Source organism: Pipistrellus hanaki (genome assembly GCF_964339955.1).
Source record: "Pipistrellus hanaki genome assembly, chromosome: 17".
NCBI lineage: Eukaryota > Metazoa > Chordata > Mammalia > Chiroptera > Vespertilionidae > Pipistrellus > Pipistrellus hanaki.
Window position 1 is genome coordinate 34,077,031 of NC_140519.1, and position 21,084 is coordinate 34,098,114.

At 49.0% G+C, this 21,084-nt stretch overlaps 1 protein-coding gene and 1 long non-coding RNA gene across 7 annotated transcripts in view; one reads left to right on the forward strand and one right to left on the reverse strand.

Annotated features, from left to right (window-relative positions):
* Positions 1-466: 466 nt before the first annotated feature.
* Positions 467-2,480, reverse strand: LOC311611924. Its single transcript, XR_014793183.1, has 3 exons — positions 2,259-2,480; positions 1,872-1,948; positions 467-1,107 (listed from the first exon to the last, which is right to left on the reverse strand). It is a non-coding gene; the product is annotated as an uncharacterized lncRNA (long non-coding RNA).
* Positions 2,481-5,734: 3,254 nt separating this feature from the next.
* SYBU (syntabulin) overlaps positions 5,735-21,084 on the forward strand; it is a 73,098-nt gene continuing 57,748 nt past the window's right edge. The window contains exons 1-3 of one of the 6 annotated variants that reach the window (XM_084864460.1): positions 5,855-5,968; positions 7,373-7,479; positions 7,752-7,947. Coding sequence is in view for 3 of the 6 variants with exons in the window: in XM_084864463.1 (XP_084720589.1) it covers positions 5,945-5,968; positions 7,749-7,947 (223 nt within the window). In the remaining 3 variants the exon portion in view is untranslated. Of the gene's footprint in view, positions 5,969-7,372; positions 7,480-7,666; positions 7,948-21,084 lie in introns of all 6 variants that reach the window. The other 5 variants (XM_084864462.1, XM_084864463.1, XM_084864456.1 and 2 more) reach the window with 5 other exon arrangements.

Here is a 21,084-nt window from a genome sequence, read left to right on the forward strand (position 1 = left end):
TCAGGAGATGTCAGGCGATGAAGGAAAATGATTCACAAGAGTGCCCAGGAGGTAGAAATAAAGCAGCATTCAAAACTTCATTTTCACAAATGCAGGTGTCAATCCTCCACCCCACCCCACCCCACCCCCACCCCCCACCCGCTACCACGCCTGTCCAGCCAGTGCGGCATGTCCAGGGTTTCCCCGGGGTTCCTGTAGCTGGCTTATGGCAGTTGGCCTCTACTCAGTGCCCCATTTTGCAATACTTACTACTCCTGTCCTTTGAACAGGCAATCTCAAAATCCCCCTCTTTCTTCCTCCCCATCTTTTTGCAGAAATAAAAAAGCAGATTTATTATTATTATTTTTTTAAGAAATTCCAAAGCATGTTCACCAGAAAGTTGAAGGGAAAACAAACACACAATTGCAGAAATAAACGATATGATGGAGAACAGATTCCTTTATTTTAATGTAATTAAAATCCAGTCACAGAGTTGCTTCCTGGGAACCCAGGTGGTCAATTTCTTGTCTAGACCTAGGCTGCTATGGGTGCTGAATGAATCCCTCAGAGCCTCTGGCCTGGACCACTTGCTCTGCCCCTGCAACAGCTGAGAAGAGTCCAGCCCTCATTCCTCAACTTCTCTCTCTAGGGAGCTACGCGCTGTGGTCAGGCAGCTTTCAACTGCCCTGTCCTTCTCATACTTTCTGACCTCAGTCCCTTGGGAAAGGAAGGTGCTTTTCTCTCAGGCTCAGAATTCAGCCCCCAGACGTAGGCCTTTCTGTGACTGCTTACAGGCAACATCCTTTGCCCTTTCCGTGAGTCTGGAAGGCCCACCCATCTGCCTGTCTTGGCGAGTCAGTTGAAGCATCTCATTAGGTAAATGTCAAGACTCCATTTCTCCTATCTCGATGGCAACCTTTACACTCATCCTTTCCAGAGCATCTTCATTGCAGTCATTCTCATCTTCTATCCCAATACGTCAATGACTTATCCAGCCATGTGTCCCCCAATTGGTTCCATCACCACACGCATGTCTTTGGCTACTAGTCTCTTTCTCTATCCTCACAAATGGGCCAAAGCTCACAAACAGCCGACGGCATTCTGAGAGGATACCTCACGTCGGCTCCCCTGTCAGGCAAGCAGAAGACTGCGTCCTTACCAATCTTTAAAGCCCCCAGCCCCCAACCTCTGCCTCCTCACGTGGACTTGCCCTTCATGCCTGCGACTAAAAAACTCACTTGCAGAAGAAAGATAAAATGGACACACTCCAAACCCTTGGAATGTTCCAGCCCACCTTGCCTCAGGTTACCCACTCCCCTTCTCTACCCCAGCTACAGCCTGGGCCTCTGGTCAGGGGAGTGATCTTGCAGAATTCTACTCATTATAGTCTCCCAACATCAAAATTATTGGGAAACATATAGAAACAATAACACACATACAGGAAGAGAAGGGTTGATCTTTCACACAGGCTCCTGTGGGAAAATGGGCTCTCTCCCTGCTTAAGAAAAACATGGGTGTGCACCCTACAAAAAAAAAAAAAAAAAAAAAAAAAAAATCCCAGGATGCCCAGAATGCAGTTTCTTTTCTCGGTGACGTGTTGCAGAGCACGTCAGCTGCTCCTTGTTGCTGTGCAGATCGCCCAGCCCCGGGGCCAGAAGGCAGCGCTTGCTCGCACAGCTGATGGGATTAGGAGGTGGAGCGGTGTCAGCCCCCGGCGTACTGAGGTGAGGAGCCCAGGCAGAGCGGCCGTGGGGACCACGAGCTGTCTTGCTTGTGCGGTGCAGACATCTTCTCTTGGGCAGTGTGTGTGTGTGTTGTCTTTTCTGGGAAGTTTGCAGCCTTGGTGGGGAGCAGGGGTTCCTGTCCATAGAAGCCTGTCCTTTAGCGCTTACCTGGTGTCAGGGGGTGGCCACAGCCACCTCACAGGATCCTTGTGAGCCTCCGAGAAGATGATAGATGTGAAAGAGCTCTAAAAAACAGACAAAGTTGTGGGCAGAGGAAAGGTAGGGGCCATTGAATCACAAATGTCACATCCACAAAGAACCAAATAATTCATACTAGGTTTGGAGGCATATTGATGTGGAGGTACATTTCTCTTCCCCCCCAAATCTGCAATGCCCTGTCCCTCCCCAGGCCTGACAGGAATGCTGCCTATAATCTTGGGAGGGTCGGTTCTAGCCTTCTAAAGCAGCTGATATTTTTCTTTAAAAAACCAGCATGGCATTCATGTCTAAAGGGAAAAGCCGCAAAATTACAAAGCCAGACCGTAAAATAAGTACGTAAGTAGGAACTGGAAATGATGCATGGGTCTATTTTGAAGCAGATGAAAGATGAATATAATGTACCGTATTAGATTCTATCTCTTTGATGGTGCAATCCAAACGTTGTAAGGCATTTCTCTTCGTGACACGGGAAACAAAATGAAATTAGAGGCAACATCGAGATGCTATCGTTTGTAAAAACTTGCCTTTAAGAACAGTGGAAAAACAGGCTCGGGCTCCAAAAAGTACAGAGCTAGGAGGCATGTGAGCACTAACTCATCAGCCTTTCCCTCCGCAGCAGGGTTGCTATGGTGACGAGAGGGAGCCTCTCCCCGCCCAGCCTCTCTCACTGCCTGCACTTCGGCAGGAAAAGCTTTCACGGAACACATGTTGGATTTTTTTTTTTTTAGGCAACCACCTCTTCATCAAATACAAAGACATAATGGAGGCCGCTCTTTTCCCTGCGTCATTTTCAGAACAGAAATTTGTCTCTGGTTCTTTCTGCTGTACTGACAGGCCCCTGATGGGGTTCCAGAATTCACTCATTCATTGGGCTGCAATCTACTGAGCGCCTACTGTGAGACAGGACCTGTACTAGGCCCAGCCTACAATCCCTGGTGAAGACCAAAAAAAAAAATAGGGAATTCTGAATGCAAGAGCAAAGCAGTTCCTCTGGGGGTAAAACAAATCCAGGTGTCCTAGTATGTAGGGGGTGGGGGTGGGGGGAATCTGACCCTTCTTGGGGGGTCGGGGGAGGTTTCCTGGGAGAAGCTGTCTCGGAAATGGGACTTCCTGTCTCGCTTGGAGTTGAGGAGGATGTGTGGGTGGGGTGCAAGAGTTGCTCTAGACAAAGGGACCGGCATATACAAGAGTCTAGAGAAAAAGAGAGCGTTATACTTCCAGAAAACAACATTCCACAGTTTGGGGGGGGGGGTCATCCATTGTGGACGGAGGGAGTAGTGAAGGAGGAAAGGAAGGGGAAAGGATGCCTGGCAGGAGAGAAAGGCGGGGCAAGAAAAGAGATTGAGGAGGTAAACAAGGCTAGATAGATCACTGTGCCACATTGAGGAGCCTGAATGTCCCTCAGAGGACATCTGGGAGATCATTAGCGGGCTTTAATGAAGAAGCATGTCTCCATTTGGCCTTTCAGAAAGACCGTGTGCAAAAATGAAAAACTGGCAAGAAAGGAATGAGGCCAAATTGGAAGCAAGACAATTTTAGTGAGATCACTCTTTAAAAAAAAAAAAAAAAAAAAAAAAAAAAAAAAAATATATATATATATATATATATATATATATATATATATATATATATATATATATATATATTTATGGATTCTTCACAGAGAGGAAGAGAGAGGGGTAGAGAGTTAGAAACATCGATGAGAGAGAAACATCGATCAGCTGCCTGTTGCGCGTGCGCGCTCACACACAGGCAACCAAGGTACATGCCCTTGACCGGAATTGAACCTTTCTGTCCACTGAGCTAAACCGGTTTCAGCTAGTTAGACCACTCTTGCAGTAATCCAGAACGTTTGTGGCTGAGACTTAAGCTGAAGATAATGCAGTCGATCCGTGGGCGGAAGTGATCAGATTCAAGGCATTATCACCAGAGTAGCGTGGAGATCACTCGTGGTTTATGCCATGTGGACCTTGGAAGGGAGAAGAAGTGAAAAATGACTCTCTGGTTCCAACTGGCTAGCTCAGTGGAGGATGATTCTGCTATGAGGCCCGCAGACTCCATTTTCAGTTCTCAGTAAGGAACTCAGAAGCACCTGCTGACATTAGCAGTTCATTCCTGTCAACAGTATATGTCCTCAGGCTCATAATTTTGGAAATAATAAACTGCAGGAATCATTATGGACCATAGCTTTTCTGAAGTCCATTATCTGAGATAGCGATAGAAAGTATTAATTAATTCATCTACCCCTTCCCCCCAGATAAAGAATTCTAGGATTATCAAACTCACTACTTAAGAGAGCGAAGTAGGTTAAAAAGGCATGAAGATGTATGAAGTAGAATTTCTTTGGGGGGGGATAGTAAGAAGGCCATTGATTCCACGAATCATCTGAGGCTCTCTCTAGACTCATACTGGACTTCTGTAAACTTGACAGTTGAGGGCTGAGAAAAATGCTGTGGGGAGGACAGACATATGGGGGATGTTGGAGATTCAGATAGGACTTTTATGGACCATAGTCCTCCCATGAAGGACAGACACTTGGCTGTAAGGATCGGTCTGTCCCCCGCCCACACTGCTACTTACAATACTCTCCAATTCTTAATAAATTTCTAATACAATACTCTCCAATTCTGAATAAATTTATAATATCTGGTGATGGAGTTCCATCAGCGGACAAGGTTTAAGTATACCCAGGGTAAAAAAATCAACCCAGGCCCATGATCCAGCTGATGGGGCCTATTTCTAAGGCCTCTGTTGCATAGCTTCCGGAGCTTTTTTGAGTAAATTTGCCTCACAAATGATTATTCTGCCAGCCATGGAAGAGACAAATATTGAACAGACACCTTGGAGGGGACGTAACTGCCCTTTGGAAAGTTCTGTCAGTTGGGCACAGCTCTTTTGTATTCTTCATCGAATCCTCAGAGCTATCCTTTGAGGAAGATATTACTATTATTGTTGTCGTTGTTGTTGTTGTTGTTGTTGTTATCCCACAATTTCACGAGGCATATCTGAAGACCAACAAGGTCAAGGTTCAGACATCACGTATTCAGAGTTGGTCAAGGATTTTAGGCATGAAGGTATCAAAGGGAGTGGGGTGGTGCCTTGACCCCGGCTTTCTGAGGTCAAGGGCAGTGACCTTCCTGTAGCCGTGGCCCTGGGCTGCCTCCTGGCGGCTGCGGGCAGAGTTGGAGGAAAGGATGCTCCCTGGGCCCGCAAGCACCACCTTGTCCTTCTTTGCCTGGGGCTGGGGCGCTGCCCAGCCAAGGACGTTCCCATGCAAACCCCCCAAGGAGACTCGCAGCCCTTGGGACCCCGGATCCCAGCAGCCGTGTCAGCTCTGCAGCGTTCGCTTGGCTGGGGCCCGGTGGAGAGGGACCCGCCCTGGCTCTCTCTCTCTCTCTCTCTCTCTCTCTCTCTCTCTCTCTCTCTCTCTCTCTCTCTCTCTCTCTGCGGGCGAGGTAATTGTGGGGAGCTGGATGCTGACTCGGGGGACAACTTCCCCCTCCTCCATTTGGCCCGCAGTGAGGTCGCAGCTTATCTCCGCTCCCCCACCCGACGTGCAGAGCCATCCGCCCGGATCCCCGGTGCCCAGAGGAGGGTGCCGCCGGGCTCCTCCCAGAAGCAGAAGTCCGGAGCCCCGCCTGCCCCCACCCCGCTCGGGTCCGGGTCCGCAGAGAGGGCGGGCGGGGCCGCGGAGACAGCGGGGGAGGGGGGTGGCGGGCGGGGCCGGCAGGTGCGGGGGGGGGGGGGGGGTGGGAGAGGGAGGGGGCGGCGCCCCGGGGCGGCCGCGGCGGCGGCACCACGTGTCCGGCCGGGGCGGGGCGGGGCCGGCGGCCGGGCGCCCGGGGAGCGGAGCGCGCACCGCGGCGGCGGCAGAGGCTGCGGCGTCCGCCCCGCAGAGCCCGCCCCGCACCCGCCGCTCCCCGCGCCCCTGCCCCGCTCACCGCGCCCCTGCCCCGCGCAGGTGCCTCCCCCGGCGGCGGCAGCGGCAGCGGCGGCGCCAGGAGCGGGCGGGCGGCAGCGCGATGGGACCCCTCCGGGAGCCCAAGGTAAGGAGGGCGCGGGTGGAGCGGGTGGGTGGCCGCTGCGGGGCGAGGAGCGGCCAGGGGTGAGCTCGGGGGGGGGGGGGGGATGGAGGTTAGGGGGGCAAGGAGGGTAAGCCTTTAGAGTCGGGGCAAAAAGGGACTAGGGGTGGTGGGTGGGACGCTGGGGAGACGGGGGGCGGGTGTGTGGGGGGCATTTGCCCAGGTGATGAGATGGGGAGATGGCCCTGGAGGAAGGGGTTTGGGGGAGGGGGGGTTGACAGGAGAGGGAACGAGATTGCCTTTGGAGGGTGCATCCCAGCTCCCGAAATCGAGGCTTTGCCATCTAGCTCTCCATCGCCATCCGGGGTGTGCGTGTGTGCTGCGGGGGAAACCCGTTGGGTGTTGGGTGTATTGGAGGGTGAGCCAGAAGGACAGCCTGGGAGCGCCCGGGCTGCGGTCCGGGGTCCGCAGGGTGCTGCCTGCTGCGGGGGCTGGTGTGCAGAGGGGATGCGGAGGAGACGGGGTGGGGCCCGCGCCCCTGGGCGGGCTGGGTGCTCTGGGTGCCCTGGGTGCTGGGGCGACCTCAGAGGTTCCCGCTTTCCCCGCGGCTCCTGCCCTGGGCGGGCCCCCGGAGGTGCTGGCTTTGGCAGCGACCCTGCCCCGTAAGCAGCGTGGAGAGGAGCAAGAGGTCATGTTTGGAAAGAGGGCTTGTTACCTAATCCACAGCCTGTTTTCAGTGGCAGAGGTCAGAGGGAGCCCTGGCTTTGCTTTTTTTTTTTTCTTTTTTCTTTTTCTTTTTGCCAAGAGCTCTTCCTAGGAATCCATTTTGATAAGGCGGAGGGTGGTGGTGACTTCAGACGCCCGTTCTGCTTCTAGACGATGCCCTAGGTTGGCCAGGCATCTGTATTGACCTCTTTGAGCCTCAGTTTTCTCATCTGTAAATAGGGAGATACATGAGTGTTCTCTCTGTGGCCCGGTTCTGTCTGTGATAAGGAACAGATGAACTAATGGCCGGGAAGGCACCTTAAAATGGGAAAGACATTGCCAGGATATTACTTTTTAATGCTTTTTTTTTTTTTTTTTTTTTTTTTTTTTTTTTTTTTTTTTTTTTTTAAAACCAAGGCATGGTCCTCTGTATTTGATGCTGTGTTTTTTGAAGGAGACAGAAAAATCTCTTCCTGTGGGAAAACAAAAGCTGACCGTGGTGTAAAAGGTGGAGCCATCTTACAGAGTATTGGATTTTTGTTTGCTTGTCTGTTGGCAACTGGCCTCGCGTGCCAGGCTATTAATGAATAATGAAGAGCCTGGCTGGATGAGGAGGGGTTGGGAGATAAGGCTGCGGGACCTAGCAGGAGGGAACTGCTCCAGGTACAGGGGTCTGCGGGAGGAGGTAGGATGGCAGAAGTCACGCTGTCACTGCTGATTCAGGGACAGCAAAATGGAAGTCCGGAGGAAATCAAGTGGTGTGCTGAGAGTCACAAAAAGCCTCTGAGACAGTCCCAAGCTTGAAGGTGACAGGAAAAGCCAGGGGGAAGGTGAGTCAGATACATACCTGCCAGTGGTGGAAGCGTACATGGTTGTGTGTGTGGGTGCACATCTGTGCTGGGGTGTGTGCTCTGCAGGAGACGAGGAGGGATAGCTCAGTGGAAGCGCTTTGGAATTCCTCTCAGCAGCTGAGATAAGGACTATGAAGAGCCGGTTTTCAGAAATGTGATTTCTTAGGAACTGAGCCCAGAAGGAAGAGCCTGGAGGTCAGCCGGGGAAACGAGTTTCCTTTTTTTTCTTTTCGCTGTCCGGTTTTGAGAAGCAGAGAGTGCATCGTGAGAAGGAGCTTTCCCGAAGCCGGATCCCCCGTCTGATTCTCCGGCCCCACCTGCCCCAGCAGCAGCACAAAGTGTCCCCCGCCTCCGAGTCTCCCTTCTCTGAGGAGGAGAGCAGAGAGTTCAACCACAGCAGCTCCGGGCGCTCAGGGCGCACCATTAGTAGCAACAGCTTCTGCTCAGGTACAGTACGGAACGTGTGCACTGCAGATACATGGAGAATGTGTGCACTGCAGGTACATGGGGAATGGGCCAGGGGTATGGAATGTGTGCACTGCAGGTACATGGGGAATGTGTGCACTGCAGGTACATGGGGAATGGGCCAGGGGTATGAAATGTGTGCACTGCAGGTACATGGGGAATGGACCAGGGGTATGAAATGTGTGCACTGCAGGTACATGGGGAATGGACCAGGAGTGTGAAATGTGTACACTGCAGGTACATGGAGAATGGACCAGGAGTATGAAATGTGTGCACTGCAGGTACATGGAGAATGGACCAGGGGTATGAAATGTGTGCATTGCAGGTACATGGAGAATGGACCAGGGGTATGAAATGTGTGCACTGCAGGTACATGGAGAATGGACCAGGAGTATGAAATGTGTGCACTGCGGGTACATGGGGATTGGACCAGGGGTATGAAATGTGTGCACTGCAGGTACATGGGGAATGGGCCAGAAGTGTGAAATGTGTGCACTGCAGGTACATGGAGAATGGACCAGGGGTATGAAATGTGTGCACTGCAGGTACATGGAGAATGGACCAGGAGTATGAAATGTGTGCACTGCGGGTACATGGGGATTGGACCAGGGGTATGAAATGTGTGCACTGCAGGTACATGGGGAATGGACCAGGAGTGTGAAATGTGTACACTGCAGGTACATGGAGAATGGACCAGGGGTATGAAATGTGTGCACTGCAGGTACATGGAGAATGGACCAGGAGTATGAAATGTGTGCACTGCAGGTACATGGGAATGGACCAGGAGTATGAAATGTGTGCACTGCAGGTACATGGAGAATGGACCAGGAGTATGAAATGTGTGCACTGCAGGTACATGGGGAATGGACCAGGAGTATGAAATGTGTGCACTGCAGGTACATGGGGAATGGGCCAGGGGTATGGAATGTGTGCACTGCAGGTACATGGGGAATGGACCAGGAGTATGAAATGTGTGCACTGCAGGTACATGGGGAATGGGCCAGGGGTATGGAATGTGTGCACTGCAGGTACATGGAGAATGGACCAGGGGTATGGAATGTGTGCACTGCAGGTACATGGGGAATGGGCCAGGAGTATGGAATGTGTGCACTGCAGGTACATGGCGAATGGGCCAGAAGTGTGAAATGTGTGCACTGCAGGTACATGGGGAATGGACCAGGGGTATGGAATGTGTGCACTGCAGGTACATGGGGAATGGGCCAGGAGTATGGAATGTGTGCACTGCAGGTACATGGCGAATGGGCCAGAAGTGTGAAATGTGTGCACTGCAGGTACATGGGGAATGGACCAGGAGTGTGAAATGTGTACACTGCAGGTACATGGAGAATGGACCAGGGGTATGAAATGTGTGCACTGCAGGTACATGGAGAATGGACCAGGGGTATGAAATGTGTGCACTGCAGGTACATGGTGAATGAACCAGGAGTATGAAATGTGTGCACTGCAGGTACATGGGGAATGGACCAGGGGTATGAAATGTGTGCGCTGCGGGTATATGGGGATTGGACCAGGGGTATGAAATGTGTGCACTGCAGGTACATGGAGAATGGACCAGGAGTATGGAATGTGTGCATTGCAGGTACATGGAGAATGGGCCAGGAGTATGAAATGTGTGCATTGCAGGTACATGGAGAATGGACCAGGGGTATGAAATGTGTGCACTGCGGGTACATGGGGAATGGGCCAGGAGTATGGAATGTGTGCATTGCAGGTACATGGAGAATGGGCCAGAAGTGTGAAATGTGTGCACTGCAGGTACATGGTGAATGAACCAGGAGTATGAAATGTGTGCACTGCAGGTACATGGAGAATGGACCAGGACTGGGCCCTGAGAGCCTAGAACTAGATTTCTGTTATTGGGATGAATTGGCAATGGTTGCACCTTTTTGGCCATTTGACCCACAAATACAGCAGTTCCATGTGGTTCAACCCAATGGAATTTCATACCTGTTTTTATGTTATTTTAGTTGATAATTTACAATGCAAACTCTAATTTCTTGTTCCCATGACTGCTTAAGAGTGTATTCCTTTGTTGCCCAGCCCATGTGGCTCAGTGGGCTGGAAACTCATCCATCCCGTGCACAAGAAGGTCTCAGTCCCATTCTGGGTCATGACACATCCCAGGGTTGCAGGTTTCATCCCTGGCCCCGTTTGAGGCATCCAATCAATGTTCCTCTCTCTCTCTCTCTCTCTCTCTCTCTCTCTCTCTCTCTCTCTCTTTCTCTCTCTCTCTCCCCCATTCTCCCCCTCTCCCTCCCCCTCCCTTTCACCTTTCCACTCTCTCTGAAATCAATGGGGGGAAATAGACTAAAAATAAAAAGAAATGTATTCCTTTGTTAAATCTGGAGAACATATCCGCTTGCATTTTTACACTAACAACCTTCCTAAGCCTGCGGACTCCTATTGGCGGTATCCCCAAAGATAAAGCAACTCCTGAACCTCAGGACCCAGGTTTCTATTCCCAGGACCCAGGCCTGGCCTGGAGTTTTGACGGAGGGGAAGAGGACAAGCTTTGTAATCTTTCAGGCCTGTGTGCGGGATCCCTGGCCGTTTCGCCGTTTACAAGCTGTGTGCCCTTGGGCAAGTTGCTTACGCTCTTTAAACCTTAGTTGTTAACATCCATAAAGTGGGATGGTAATACCCACCTTGTAGAGTGGCTGTGAGGTTGAGTGAAACCACATACCTGCATGTACTCTTAGCTCAGTGCCTGGCGCACAGAGGTGCTTCACAAGTGATGGTTCTTGATGGGAAGATCTAGGGATCAAGTTCTGAGCATATTGGTAAACGTACAAATCCCTTCATAGCTCTAGAAGGTGCCACCATAGTCACTGGACAGAGCCTATTATACTTACTCACAGAAGCACAGACTTGGAAGGATTTGAATTATCTCCGAAGTATTAGGAATTTGGGTAAAAATTACACGAGTGACTATCTTACGATTCATGAAAAATGGATCATTCACAGTGGATCATTTTTAGGACTTTTAGGGAAAATGTCATTTGAAGATTACGCTATTGTTAGAAGAGATATGTGAATCAAGATCCTGTGATTAATGCCCTAATTTAGCAGGCTGTAATATTTCATTATATTTAGTATTGGTAAACTACATTTTTTTTTTCAGGGATTTTAAAACGCGACTTTGGATTTATTATATACTTACCAAAAGAATTCCACCTGTAACTTGTATAGTAGAAATACTGTACTGCCTAATTTTTTTTTTTCCTTTGTAAAGCCTTAGGTTATCTGCTTGGTTCTGAAAGAAAATTCTGTCCAAGTGTTACATTTTAATATTTATGGCTATTGGAATGGTATGAATCTAGATTAAAATGGAAATCACTGATGGGTCTGCATGATAAGGAAGACAGCTGACCAGCTGGAGCAGTTCAGACCCTCAGAACTGGAATCGTGTTTGCAGAATGTAATGCTGTTTACTTTTGCTCCATTTGGAGCTCAGGAATCACCAGGGGATAGCATTTCAAACTGACGTGGCTTTGTTTACATAACTCGGTTCCACACTTATTACCGATATTCTCTCCCCCTCATCATTGTCTCTAACTGACTTCAGGGTGAGTAGAGTTATCAGGAAGAAAAAAAAAAGAAAAGAAAAAAAAAGTGAAAAGCTGGTCAAGGCGGAACTCCAAATATATTTTAGAAAAATTCATTTGACAAACCAATAACCTTATGACTTTGGGTCGTGAATCACTCTCTCCAAGATCACCCCTCCTCCCCAGGGGACCGGTCTCCCACGAAGGCCATAATGCCGTACATGAAAATCGAAAGCAGGTATTGATCCTTCTGCCACTAACTAGCTGAGAATTGAGTGGCGGAAGCCTCTAATGATGGGTGTCTGTAAAGCTGCCTCTCCATCGTCAGCCTCTATCCTGTCTCCTGATGGGACCCCCTTCGCCCCTGGGCCTCCTCCTCCTGTGGGGGTGACTCCCCAAGGTTTGGGCTGGTGCTTTTTCCTTCTTTGCCTGCCTTCCCTGCAGGGCCCTGACAGACCCCACGAGGACGCTGAGTGCTGCTCCGACTGAAATGGACAGGAGCAAGGCCTTGGGGGGCGTGTTAATGATGCTACGGGAGGTCCGCCGGTGGATGGGAAATAAATGGGTTGGTACTGTGGGGAGCATTAAAGCGGCAGGCGGTGGAGTAGAAAATACGAAACAGCCCAGCCAGCAGATGGGAGTAGCTGGTTTTAATCCAGCCACTGAGGCCAGTCTATGTGCTGGTTACTTCATCATGGCAGTTAAGTCAGAGACCAGGGAACATGCACACATTGCAAAAGCCATCCTCTGCTAGAAGGATACTGGGATCTTTGAGAGGTGTCTGGTACCACCATAGCTTTGTGAGTTTACAGCGGTCATTCTGCATTAGCTTGTCCCCTACATAAATCATCACCCTCGCTAACGGGAAAGGGGCCATGCGGAATCAGGGGGAGAAGCAATTGAATGTGAAACTTACCTTTCAAGGACTGCAAACGAGAGACTCCTTCCGCAAATCTGCGTCAAAGGCATTTCATTCATTGTTTAAGAGCATCCTATATTCTAAGATACTCAGCTATTCAAAGAAGGATACCAGGGAGTTGACACAAAGTTTAGTTTATTTAATATAAAGGATTATCCTCTCTTTTGAGAGTCTGGCTCTGTGTTAATAAGGAAAAAAATCATGATAATGGGTTTGCTCTCCACCCTCACCCTCACACTTTTCTCTTCATCTTACAGACCAGTGACATTGAAAAACGGGGAAATTGTTTTCCAAGTGGCCTGTCCATTTTTACTTTTCTCTGTTCCTTCCCGCATGCCACTTCCTTCCCATGGGAACCTTGACAAGGAACTTTTAATGACTTGATATTCTATATGCTAATTTGTATGTTGTATCTTATCTCATTTCAGGAAGGAGTTGTGTGTGACCTTTTGCAATTCATTTGGGGTGTGTCCCCAAAGAGCTCTTCTTTTAATAGCTTCTTATGAGCAGGATTTCTCTGAAGATGTGTGTGTGTGTGTGTGTGTGAGTGTGTGTGTGTGTGTGTGTGTGTGTGTTCTGCAATGTACTCAAACACCATTCTATGAAAAGTCTACTGCTTACAGCTGGTATTCAGCTTAGTCACGGAGTCCTTAGTTGGGTACAGTTAAATTGATAGTGTACATATTGGAGGCCAGGCCCTATTTTGTGTACGTAGCAATAAAACATACATTTTTAGTAAATATTAACTAACACTTTCTTTAAAAAAAAAGAATATACAAGCATAAGGAAATATAGTTAACAGCAACAAAATACTTGCTTTTATGTCTTATCCTTTATGTTTAATCAATTTTTAACCAATGTTTTGGCACAAATTTCCTCTGTCTTTTCCCCCTAGAACTCCCTGCCCGTGTTTCTTGTTTTAACATTCCCATGAGAAGTGATAAAATCCATATTTATGACTTGTGTCCCGCGTGTGGCCCATTGCATCTAAGTCTCTGTCCATCTCTCTCTCTCTCTCTCTCTCATTGGTTAATTGTGTTTGTCATTGTACCAGGGCTCCAGCCATTATAAGAAAAGCTGATGACCTGGGTGAGTACGTCAGTCACATACATCAGTCACCTGACACGGCTAGCAGCGTGCTGCGCATTCCTCTTCACTTAGTTGAGGCAATAATTGCCCCCTTAGAACTGGGAGGCAGATGGGTTGCTGGGCTTTAAGCTCGTTCTCCTTGGGGTGCCTTGTAAACATGGCAGGTGGAACAAATTATGCGTAGAGAGCACTGTTTTATGGGAGGCCAGTGATTTCTCTGAGTTATTCCCGTGTTTCTAATCTGCACACACAGATACTTAGGCAAATGTATGACTTAACCCATTAAACACTGTCTACCCCACCAGTACACTAAATGGCCAGAACTCAGAATTCTTTGCGGTCCAATCCTGAGGAAGATAGCTGCAGGAAGTGTTTTGGTTTCTGCAGTGGCTGTGGAGGAATCCTTCTTTGAGGGCCCAGCAATGACCTAGAAGTCATCGCTGTTGCTGTTTGTGGGAAGAACAATTAAGGCAAATTACAACCCGACTGGTGCTCCGCCGAGGCATGACAACGCCTCCCAAAATTCGTCAGGCCGTGCCAAGCAGAACTCTGTCTGCCATGCTTCTGTCCAGGGGAAGACACTTGGCACCTGGGTGCCGAGGGCCTCGTAACATAATGAACAGAATTGAGATGAACTGCTTAAAGTAAAGTGAGCCGCAGTACCGAATTACAGCATACTTGAATGCCTGCCAACCTGCTGTGAAGAAAAAAAAAAAAACCAAGGCCCTAAGACATCAGGATCCTTTTAATGAGGGTAGGACTGAGGCCGAGTTGCATAATATGTATTTCAGGTGCTTCGCTGCTTCAGTCACAGAAATAAGTACCTACTGAAATAGGTTTCCTAGGCACTATTTCCGTGAGGATGTGGTAGCTGCCATTAGGAGGAAGAGAGTCAAGTTTTCGTGACATTTAATTAAAAAAAAAAATACTTATCAGTAGGGACTGTGAAGGCAGTCATGACAGAATTGGACCATGCCTGAAAGCAAGTGATGGCACCCAAGGTGAAAATCTTTTATGTTCCAAATTACTCGTTTTTTTTATGACAGTATTTCTCAGTGTCTGAGTATGGTGGTGGTCTACTTTAGAACCCTCAGGAAAATGGGTTTAAAATGTGGGTGGCCGAAACCGGTTTGGCTCAGTGGCTAGAGCGTTGGCCTGCAGACTGAAGAGTCCCGGGTTCGATTCTGGTCAAGGGCATGTACCTTGGTTGTGGGCACATCCCCAGTAGGAGGTGTGCAAGAGGCAGCTGATCAATGATTCTCTCACATCGATGTTTCTCTCTCTCTCTTCCTCTCTGTAAAAAATTAATAAAAAATATATTTTTTTAAAAATGTGGGTGCCTTGGCCCCACCCTATGATCTCAGAATGAGAGTGCCTAGGAATCTGCATTTTACAGGTTTTTTCAGATGGCTTTTAAGTCGGCCTCGCTGCTCTCTGGTCTCTGTGTGTTGGGAGATTCTGTGTGAGAAATGCAAGGGGTGTGCCCAAAGTGGCATCACAGGCTGAAGGAGGATCACGATGGTGGAGGCGGTGCCCAACCAGGCCACTTAAATCCGTGGCATGGACAAGGGAGATGCCTGCACAGTCCTTAGAAATTACAGCTCCTCGCTGTTTATGCAGAGCTCCTATGCCATTAGTCTTAGCAACGATATCATTTATCTCGACGTAATGGACTTAAATTGTGTTTAAGTAGTAGAAAAGTAAAGGAAGGAGAAAACACTTTTATTTTCCTATAGAATCCTTTCTTTCTGGGTTTACTATTTTGAGCCCTGGCTTGCATTCTTTTGTATTTTCTCTCTTTGGTATAAGGATGATTTGGGTACACTGAAAGTGCTATCCTGGGTATACCATGCATGTACCTTCACTGAAAGTGAAAAATCAAAAGAGAGAAACTGTGGTTCGGGAGGAGTAAGACATTCAGAATTTTGATTTGCGGATATTGTACCATCCTTGCATTCCTGGAATAAATCCTACTTGGTCATGGTGTATGATCAGACATTCAGAATTTTGTAAACTTCCACAAAAAATGTATTATCCAACAGTCATTTGTTTAATACCACTAAGAGTCAAGAAGTGTGCCAAGGTTACACAGATGAAAAGCAGCATAGGAATTGCCTGGCCCGTATGGCTCAGTGGTTGGCCCGTATGGTTCAGTGGTTGAGCATCGACCCATAAACTGGGAGGTCACGGTTTGAATCCAGGTCAGGGCACATGCCCAGGTTGCAGGCTCAATCCCCAGTAAGGGGCCATGCAGGAGGCAGCTGGTCAATGATTCTCTCTCATCATTGATGTTTCTATCTCCTTCTCCCTCTCCCTCTCCTTCTCCCTTTCCCCCTCTCAATCCCCCTGTCTGCAATCAATAAAAAAACATATTTAAAAAATATATGGATTAAAAAACAAAACCTAGGGATTGGAAACATCTATTACTTTACTGCCCTGAGCCTGGTACCAAAATACATGGAGAGCCAATCTTTGAATGTGCTTCCCACGTGATTACCTTTCCTCACTGTTTTGTTTCCCTGCCCCCTTTCGCCCACACCCATTCACACACACCCCTTCCTTGTAATTAGAGTCTGTTGCTCCACTTAGGATCCCATCAGCCTCTCACATTTCATAAGCCCAGGGATTCAGAGAAGTGACGTTGTTAGTGTGGTGGGTAAGCATGAACCTTGGCACCAGTGGGCCTAAGTTAAAAGCATGAAATGAGATTAGCAAGGCGGGCAGGTCCCGTCAGCACTTGATCCATGAGATCAGGATGCCTACAGGACCTCGAGAGTCCTGGAAAGGGTGGGGGCTGCCTGGAGGGATGGCCAGTCGTGGGGGATGCTAGAACTGGATGGTAGTCAGAGCACCCTCCTACGGTATTCAGACGCTTGAAAACTCGGCTCTTTAACCAACTCTGTAGGCAAAGTCAGCAGACATAAATAGTGGGATGTGGCTCATGGCTGCCGCTGTACAATTCACAGAGGCCTTGCGGGGCCAGTGAAGGGTTTTCAGCAGAGAAGGGTTATGGCCAGATTTACGATTTAAGAAATCTCTCTGATTGTGTGTTGGGCAGTGGGCAGGAGGGGCCGCCTGGTTGGAAGGCCATCGAGGCAGTCGAAGTGAAGACTGATAGGACGATAGGTCTGAGGATTGGGGGCTGGAGCATACCGGTCTATGTCACCAATGGCAAGTGGAAGGGGAAAGGATTGTGTCTAAGTTTCCACTGGGTGAGCACCAGGGGAGCAGCAGGACTTGCGAGAAGGACATTGCGTCCGGTTGATGAGCTCAGATCAGGCTCGGTGGCATTTGAGGTAAAGGGAGAGGTCTGGAGCGAAGAGAAGACGGAGAAGTTGGCTGCTGACTCTAAGGAAGCTGACGCCATTACCCGAGGAGAGTGCGTGGAGGAAGAAGATTAGAGGTCCAGGCCTGGAACTCTGAGATAAAGCAAGAGTAGGCAGAATAAGGAAGCCAAGGCACCTGAGAGGGAGCACTCAGAGAGGAAGGAGGGGAGCCAGGAGTGACAGTGTCTCCAATCCCCAAGGAAGACTTTTAAGAAGAAAGTAGCCGTTAGGTTCAGAAGTCACAGCAGGATTAGGAGGAGTGAACTACAAGACCACGAGAGCATCAGTGACCTTGGGCAGAAACAGTCCCAGAGATGTGAATGGGAGGTGACAAATGGAGTATAGACGGCTTTTTCAAGAAGCCGAAGTGGATGAGAGAGGAAATAGAATAAAAGCAAGTGTTTCGTGGATAGTAAAGATAGGGTGTTCATCAAATGACAGGTATTTTGATAATGTTTTTAGGCCAAAGGGAAATGCAAGAGGGGGGGGGGGTTGAAAATAGTAAAGAAGTGATAAGTTTGTAATGAGACTGGGGTAGCCCAAAAAGTGACATATAAGGAAGCACAGAGAGGCCAGATGTGAATACAGCACAGGGGTTTGAGGCGTCCTCTGTCATCCCACATGACCTGGTTTCAAAATTTCATATCCAATTCCTGAATCCCCAGGAGGCTGACAGACTGTAAGCTCCATGAAAGCAGGAGTAAATACCGAGTTACTGACAGGTAGCAGTTACTTAATCAGTATTTGCTGGAATTTGGTGGAAGGCATCATTATGAGAATAGGGCAAGTGATGTATTTTCATTCACTGAATACAACCTATTGAGAATAGAATACCACCTTCATAGTTGGGGAAATAAAATAACTAGAACCATACCCAGTACTCAATTTGACAGGCTTATTAAATGAAGAAAACATTCCTGTCCTGAGAAGCTCCTGTCAAACAAAAAAAGAAAAGAAAAATCTCCATAATAGAACTATGCCCCCAGGGCTGTGGGCAGCTGAGAGAGAAATCTCTCTCTAAGAAAAATCAGCAAATGCTCCACTAAAGAGCTGGCCCTTGAAAACCAAGGGAAAGCCAACAGCCTGGTCTAACGTGAAGAGGAATTTAGCACAAAGCCACCTCCCCACTTTCCCAGGCCTCCAACGTGACACTGGCCACCACCCCCCCTTGCTCCACAGGTGCTTTTGATTCCGAGAAAGCGCTGGTCCCCTCCCACTGGCCCCGGGGAGGCTGGTGACTTCAGGAATGCAGGCCTGCAGGCTGCGCCTGTGTTGTTAAGTGGCTTTGCTGGCTCCTGGATCCCACACTGCCCCAAACCTCCCCCGCTGCTCTGTTCAGCTTGTCTGTCTCCTGCTTTGGAGACACAACTCAGCCCTTCCTCTGCCCAGCAGAGACTCCTCCCCAGCTGCTGCTCTGAGCAGAGACTCCTCCCCAGCTGCTGCTCTGAGCAGAGACTCCTCCCCAGCTGCTGCTCTGAGCAGAGACTCCTCCCCAGCTGCTGCTCACAGGCCCTCCAGGGCCCTGGTGCCACGATCTGGCTCCAGAAGGGGGCCCGGCATTTCAGACTGACCGCTCTCTCTTTTGAGAAAACCCAAACCGAGAGTCCCAGGGACCCCAGTGCTCCTGAGGTGGGCTCACCCAGCGCTCGTCCCCCTCAGGTGAATGTTCCCGGGTCCCTCTTCCCTGGCTGGCTCAGCCATCCTCCCTCCGCTTTGGTGTGGGCGGCCCAGCCACGCAGACAGGATTCCTCTCCGATGCTGACAGAATTCCTGAGACCCTGCGGACCCTAACCTGCAGTTCTATTGATTCTGAGGTGTTTCTGAGGACTATATATATATTTTTTTCATGCTTGTTACTAAATACATTTTTTAAAAAAAATTTACAAGTAATAGAAATGTGCAAACACATGTCAGAGTGGAGGTCGTCACATTTATAAGATTTATTTATTCACTTTATTTTGTTGTTGCTGTTGTTAATCCTCTCCCAAGGACTTTTTTCCATTGATTTTTTTAGAGAGAGTAAGAAAGAGGTGAGATGGGGGAAGGGGGGGTGGAGAGAGAAGGGGGGGTGGGAAGAGAGAGAGAGAGAGAGAGAGAGAGAGAAACACATTGATTAGTTGTCTCCTGAACACTCCCTGACCAGGGCTAGGGATCAAACCTGCAACCCAGGTATGTGCCCTTGACTCGAAATTGAACCCAAGACCCTTCTGTGCAGGGACCAACGCTCTAATGACTGAGAAACACTGGCCAGGGCTATAGGACTTATTTTGTTTCGCTTTTTGCCAAAGTGAGATTGTGCTATATTACATGTGGTTCTTTCCGTTTGTGTTAAGTAAATACTTATCGAACCCCCGTTGTGGGGGTGGGACACTCCTAGGAGGTGAGTAGAGCGATGAACAATGCTGATGGGACTCCTGGACTGTGTGTCCGGGCAGTCCCTGCACGGACATTAGTGCCAGTGCATGGCTGTGCCCTCCCCCATTGCAGTGACAACACACGTCCCGCTCTGCGGAAAGCCATCGCTTCCTCAGCCATTCTTCTGTGGTGGGCATCTCACCGGTGAGGTGAACCTTCCAAATTCAGAATTTCATTTCATGAGTGGCGCTGGGATTAGACTGTTCCTGAGCATAGTCTTTCTTTTCTCTCTCTCCTTTCTTCGTTCCTTCCTTTAAAATGAAGTAAGGTCCATGATAACACATAGGTCATCTAAAACAATTCTTTGTCCAAATAGAAAAAAAAAAAAAAAAAAGCACACACACAACTGTAGGGAGCACCCAGACTGTGTGATGAGCGTTGTGTTTTTCCTCAGCCTTCTCCCACCTTTATTCCTGTGGACAGTCACCATCTTCAGCTTGTCAGGGTGGGGAAAAGAGATGGGGTGTGGCTATAGTTACATTTCCAGAAGGGAGCCAACTGTAACTCCGGTGTCCTCGGAGTGGTTTGGCATTTCCTTGTTGTAAGGTTTTCTGGAGAATAAGCTATCCCAGCTTGCCAGTTCTCCCTGCCTCTCCCTCTCCCTCTCTGCCATAGTCTCCTGCCAAGGAACCTGAAGTAAAACAAAACCCACGCTGTAAAAACAAAACCAAAAAAAAAAAAAAAAAGGAAGAAAGAAAGAAAAACTGAGTCTTTGCAAAGGCATGGCTTGGAAATGGCAAATGAGCTCATACTGCTAAGAAGGTGGGAAGTCGGAAGGATTAGCAACATGCTTATTTTGTAAAGATCACACCCTAGGAAAGAAAGAGCAAGAGGAATAGAGGCTTGCACCCCACCACCACCACCGTTGCCGGGCTCGCCCGTCTCCTGGCAATGCTGGAGGCAACCTGCTCCCCAATGTCAGCATCGGCAGCTCCCGCCCCAAAGTTGGATAGATTCCTTACTCACACCACATGACATATGTGAACCACGCCGCTTTCCTCTCCAGATTCCTTTTCCTGTGGCTGCTAACGCAACTCGGACCCTTGGTAGGGAGACCGAGGCGAGGCCTGGTTTCAGAGAGAACAGGAGTTCTAGGAAGGAAAAGAGAGGGCCCCTCCCCTCCCCATCCCTCACTTCATTTCTTCACTTCCTCCTGCGCTGCGGGGCTGCGCCAGGATGACTGATGGGAGCACTCAGGGCTCCAAAATAGCTCAGAAATCCCGGGAATGTTTCTATGTCAAACGATTATTTTGTCTCCAAGAAACCAGGGAGACCGTCCTTAAATAATGACGTCCCTCTCCGCTGTATTTCTGTGGAGGTAGGTTGCCTGTCTTAGTGGGGGCGCTTCATTTGAATGGCCGTCAGCACACACCTGTGCTCAAGTACACACATCGTTTGTACAAAATAAGCCCCCTCGGACCCCCTCATCAGCTTGCAACTGCCATCTTATTTCTCTGCCCCTTTTCAGAGCAAACCTTCTCCAAAATCCTGTCTCCATAATTTGCCCTTGTTAAGCCTGTGAGGGACCATGTTGGCAAAATCCGGTAACATTCTCTTGTCTGCGTTTATTTTCCTCAACTTCTCAGCAAAAATCAGCACAGTTGAACAAGCCTCTGCCTTGGGAGGTATTTGCCTCCTGCCTCTCATCTCAGTCCTAAGTCACCTTTGCTGCCTTCACACCCACCTCCTTGTCCCTACAAGGGGATAATGCCCCACACCCGGTCCTCTGCCCTCTTTTCTTGTTCTCCCCTCACCCTCCAACCTCCAGGATTCACATCCGTAAATACTTCACTTGTAGGATGGT